This window comes from Hippoglossus hippoglossus, chromosome 16, assembly GCF_009819705.1.
Source record: "Hippoglossus hippoglossus isolate fHipHip1 chromosome 16, fHipHip1.pri, whole genome shotgun sequence".
Classification (NCBI taxonomy): domain Eukaryota; kingdom Metazoa; phylum Chordata; class Actinopteri; order Pleuronectiformes; family Pleuronectidae; genus Hippoglossus; species Hippoglossus hippoglossus.
The window spans coordinates 15,601,280-15,604,739 of record NC_047166.1 but is presented as its reverse complement, the minus strand read 5'-3'; the positions used below and the strand labels follow the sequence as shown (position 1 = coordinate 15,604,739).

At 40.1% G+C, this 3,460-nt stretch overlaps 1 protein-coding gene across 1 annotated transcript in view; it reads right to left on the bottom strand.

The window, feature by feature from the left end:
* Positions 1-3,089, bottom strand: part of colec10 (collectin sub-family member 10 (C-type lectin)) — an 11,915-nt gene extending 8,826 nt beyond the window's left edge. The window contains exons 1-2 of the mRNA XM_034611223.1: positions 2,805-3,089; positions 712-783 (exon numbers count right to left, since the gene is read on the bottom strand). Of these exons, the coding sequence (XP_034467114.1) occupies positions 712-783; positions 2,805-2,922 (190 nt within the window). The 5' untranslated portion in view covers positions 2,923-3,089. The remainder of the gene's footprint in view (positions 1-711; positions 784-2,804) is intronic.
* Positions 3,090-3,460: the final 371 nt, after the last annotated feature.

Here is a 3,460-nt window from a genome sequence, read left to right as displayed (position 1 = left end):
TATTTTTGAGTCAAAGAGGATGAAAGTCCATGTGAACGTAATGAAATGTGCGGCCTTCACGCTCGTCAGTTTCTCTTTTTCCCTTTGGTCGTCTTCAGCCACTGCACATGTTGGAAACTTGTTACTCATGATATACAGGATGTCGGGAATTCTGTGTGACATTTACCTCTAATAAAAACTAAATGCATTTTAAACTGGGGAGGGGGCTTCACAAGAGCTATATTGGTTGTGTGTGGTGAGGTGAAAATCCTCATATGATTTGTTGTTGATTTGTAAAGTTCCATTGAAAGATTTCAAAAAGCCATCCAATTATCATCTATACTGTTTGACCTGTGAGCCAATCCCAGCGGACATGGTGAGGGAGGCGTTGTACACCCGGGTCGCCAGCGTATCACCGGGGCCAACATACAGAGACAAACCATTTACACTCATATATGGACAATTTAGAGTCTCCAATCAACCGAACCCCGATCTACAAATACATTTACACTGTGGGAGGAAAACCACGAACACATGAGCAGAACATGCAAACTCCACAAAGAAAGACAATGTTTTCAAGAATTTTCTGGTGTCAAAGTATTGTCCTCTGGAAAATAATAAACAAGTGCCTTGTATCATTTTTGTACCCATTCCTCCTTTGCAGTCGTCATTTATGACTCAATAGATGTGATAGAGGGATAGAAGGGTGATAGATGGATGGATGCTTGATACCTGGGAGTCCCGGTGGTCCGTTTTTCCCCAGTTTCCCCTGATCTCCCTCCTCTCCCACCTCGCCTTGGTCTCCTGGATGAAAAAGAAGAGGACTGTAAAAGGGCTTTTTGTTCAAATCCAATGTGATAAACATGTTATGAGAAAGCATATTTCTCGTGTTAACATACTGGAAAGTACAGTGTGTAGCAGTGTGTACAACTCTCAACTTCGCCTTCCCAGTGTCACAGAGGTTAAATCCGGATATTCCCAGTAGCATGGAGCATCCGAGCCGTCACAGGATGATGATACATTAGAACAACCATCAGGTAGCCAAGAGCAACTATTGCACAGTACTTTGGTGGGTGTGTGTTTAGGGATGAGCTTCATTTGTGGGTTTGGATGTACATCGTACAGTAAGGTTGCTCTGAATCACTCGCAAACAAGTTTGACTTTTATTATTACATTTTAATACACTGCAGCCAATATCATTTTCAAAAGCATGAACTGATGATGCAAGAATGTTAATAACACAACATATTTTTCAGAGTTGAAAGCATGAATGAGGGGTTGGAGAAAAATCTCTGGTGGCTACAAAAAGTGAAGAGATGTTGGCAAAAAAATAAAAGATGTCGACATCGAAGTGATTTTACTGCAGTCATGTCAACAACACTTTATATTTCGCTAAGTACTGGGCTTTAATACAAAGAGCTGTAACAAACCCCATCTATCAGCATTGGAGGACCACTGAGGGAGAATGATTGTGGTTGTGTAGACAAACTAAACCGCTGCATTTTCAAGTGATTCCACTACAAACCTTTTCGACTAAAATTGCGAACACGACCAAATATATTGTTGCGAAATTAGAAATCAAATGTTTATTTAAGTTTACTGACATGAAACTGACTAAAAACGGACCTACAGCATCAACATTCTTCGGTTTTAAAGCATAAAATGACGGTAAACGTATTTGAAAAAACGCTGACATCACAGTACCAGTAAATGTTATAAAAGTTTGTTTGCTTAAAAGGTTGCATGGACATTTTTTTTGGGGGGTATGAAACATGCACGTCCGACACCCACTCAGATATGCAGACGTGAGAATACACACACACACAGACTCTGCGGTCACTCAGCGTCTAGGATGAGTCTTGCATAAATAATCAGTTCAGTTTAGTGGCAGCTGTCTAAATACGCACTGTCACAATGGGACTTTCTTACTATTACAGACCATTCAGTGGAAAGATGACAAAAAAAAAAAAAATCATGCACACACTCACTTCTCAGGGAGAGGATGTGATGTTAAAGTTTCCCCATCAACACAAACACTGGACTTTAAACTTCAGTTATAACTTCTTTAAACCTACTTTTGTCCCATTGAGCCGAGCAAATGTGTTTTTCTACGTTTGAGATTCATAAAATGTCCCGTCAGAGGCCTGGTTTAGATTGGTGACATTTTTTTTTTTTGCGTGACAGACCTCCATTCTCAGTTTCAGTAACATCTCTTCAACTTTCTTTTAAGAAGTTTTGTGAGAACAGAGTAGAAAGAAAAAAAAACCGTGGAGCCGAGCTCGACTGTGTATTTTATTGGGTCTGTCTGTCTGAATCAGCAGGGGAACCAGCTACTGGATGTCATAAAATGAGAAACACACACACACGGAGAGGCTTTCCCTCCCAAAGACGATGGGGGAGCAGACTGCGAGCTAATAAACTACAGGACATTACATGCTTTGTACCTTCATCATCAGGTCTGTAAAACCCTGCAGCCTATTAGGGGTAGTTCCTCACCATTTTCCACTCCACGTTTCTTTAAGTTGCATGTAAAGCCAATGACATTATCAGTTGCAACGTCAGTTTCAGTAACACCTGTATATATTTACAGTGTGGACATGGGTTTAAATTATGGATTTAAATCTCCGAACTAATGTAAAAACCTCAATCATCCAAGAACCCAATCAGTATATAAGTATAGGTATTTCAACAGTGTCGCACATTTACAGCTGTACCATTATTTGACTTACATTTACTGTATCACACGGACCTGAGGGAACAACAGAAGCAGTTTATAGTAAACATTAACACGCAGACACAGGCACACACACTCAGGAACGTGTTACCTTTAGCTCCAGGCAGAAGGGAATTGGTGCAGACCTCTGGAGAGGCAGAGATGGAGTTTAACACGGCCACACACACACAGAGCTCCAACAGTCTTGTGTTGCATTTTTTCGCCATCATCTCCCGATCGTCCCCGACGAAGATCCCCAGCTTTATATCACTTTTAGCAGGAAGATGCTAGCACCAACACATCAGCTGTGTGAAGTGTCTCTATACTGCAAAAAGAGATGGTTTTAACTGCAGGAGCAGAGGATCAGAGCTGCACTAATGAGCGAACCCACTGCACAGAGGATCAGACACACACACACACACACACACACACACACACACACTTGTTTATAGAGTCTTATCAGTTACTTGTCATAATGTAAAACTAAACAGAGTCCTGCATTCCTCTCTATCTCTTGGAATTCAAAACTGTCTCTAATTGTTCTTCTCAGGTTCAAAACGTCTTTATTATTGTTTCTATTTATTCCATAGTTTTTTTTAATTACTTCTTAAACTCAGTTTAAACCTTAAACATTCAGCTCAACGCCATCAAATGCATGAACCTTTCCATTATGTTTCATACGTTCCAAAATATTTTGGACGGAACATTTTCTCATTGAAATGTTCAACTTTTTTTTTTTACTTTCACAACTTTAAAAAGCATCTTCTT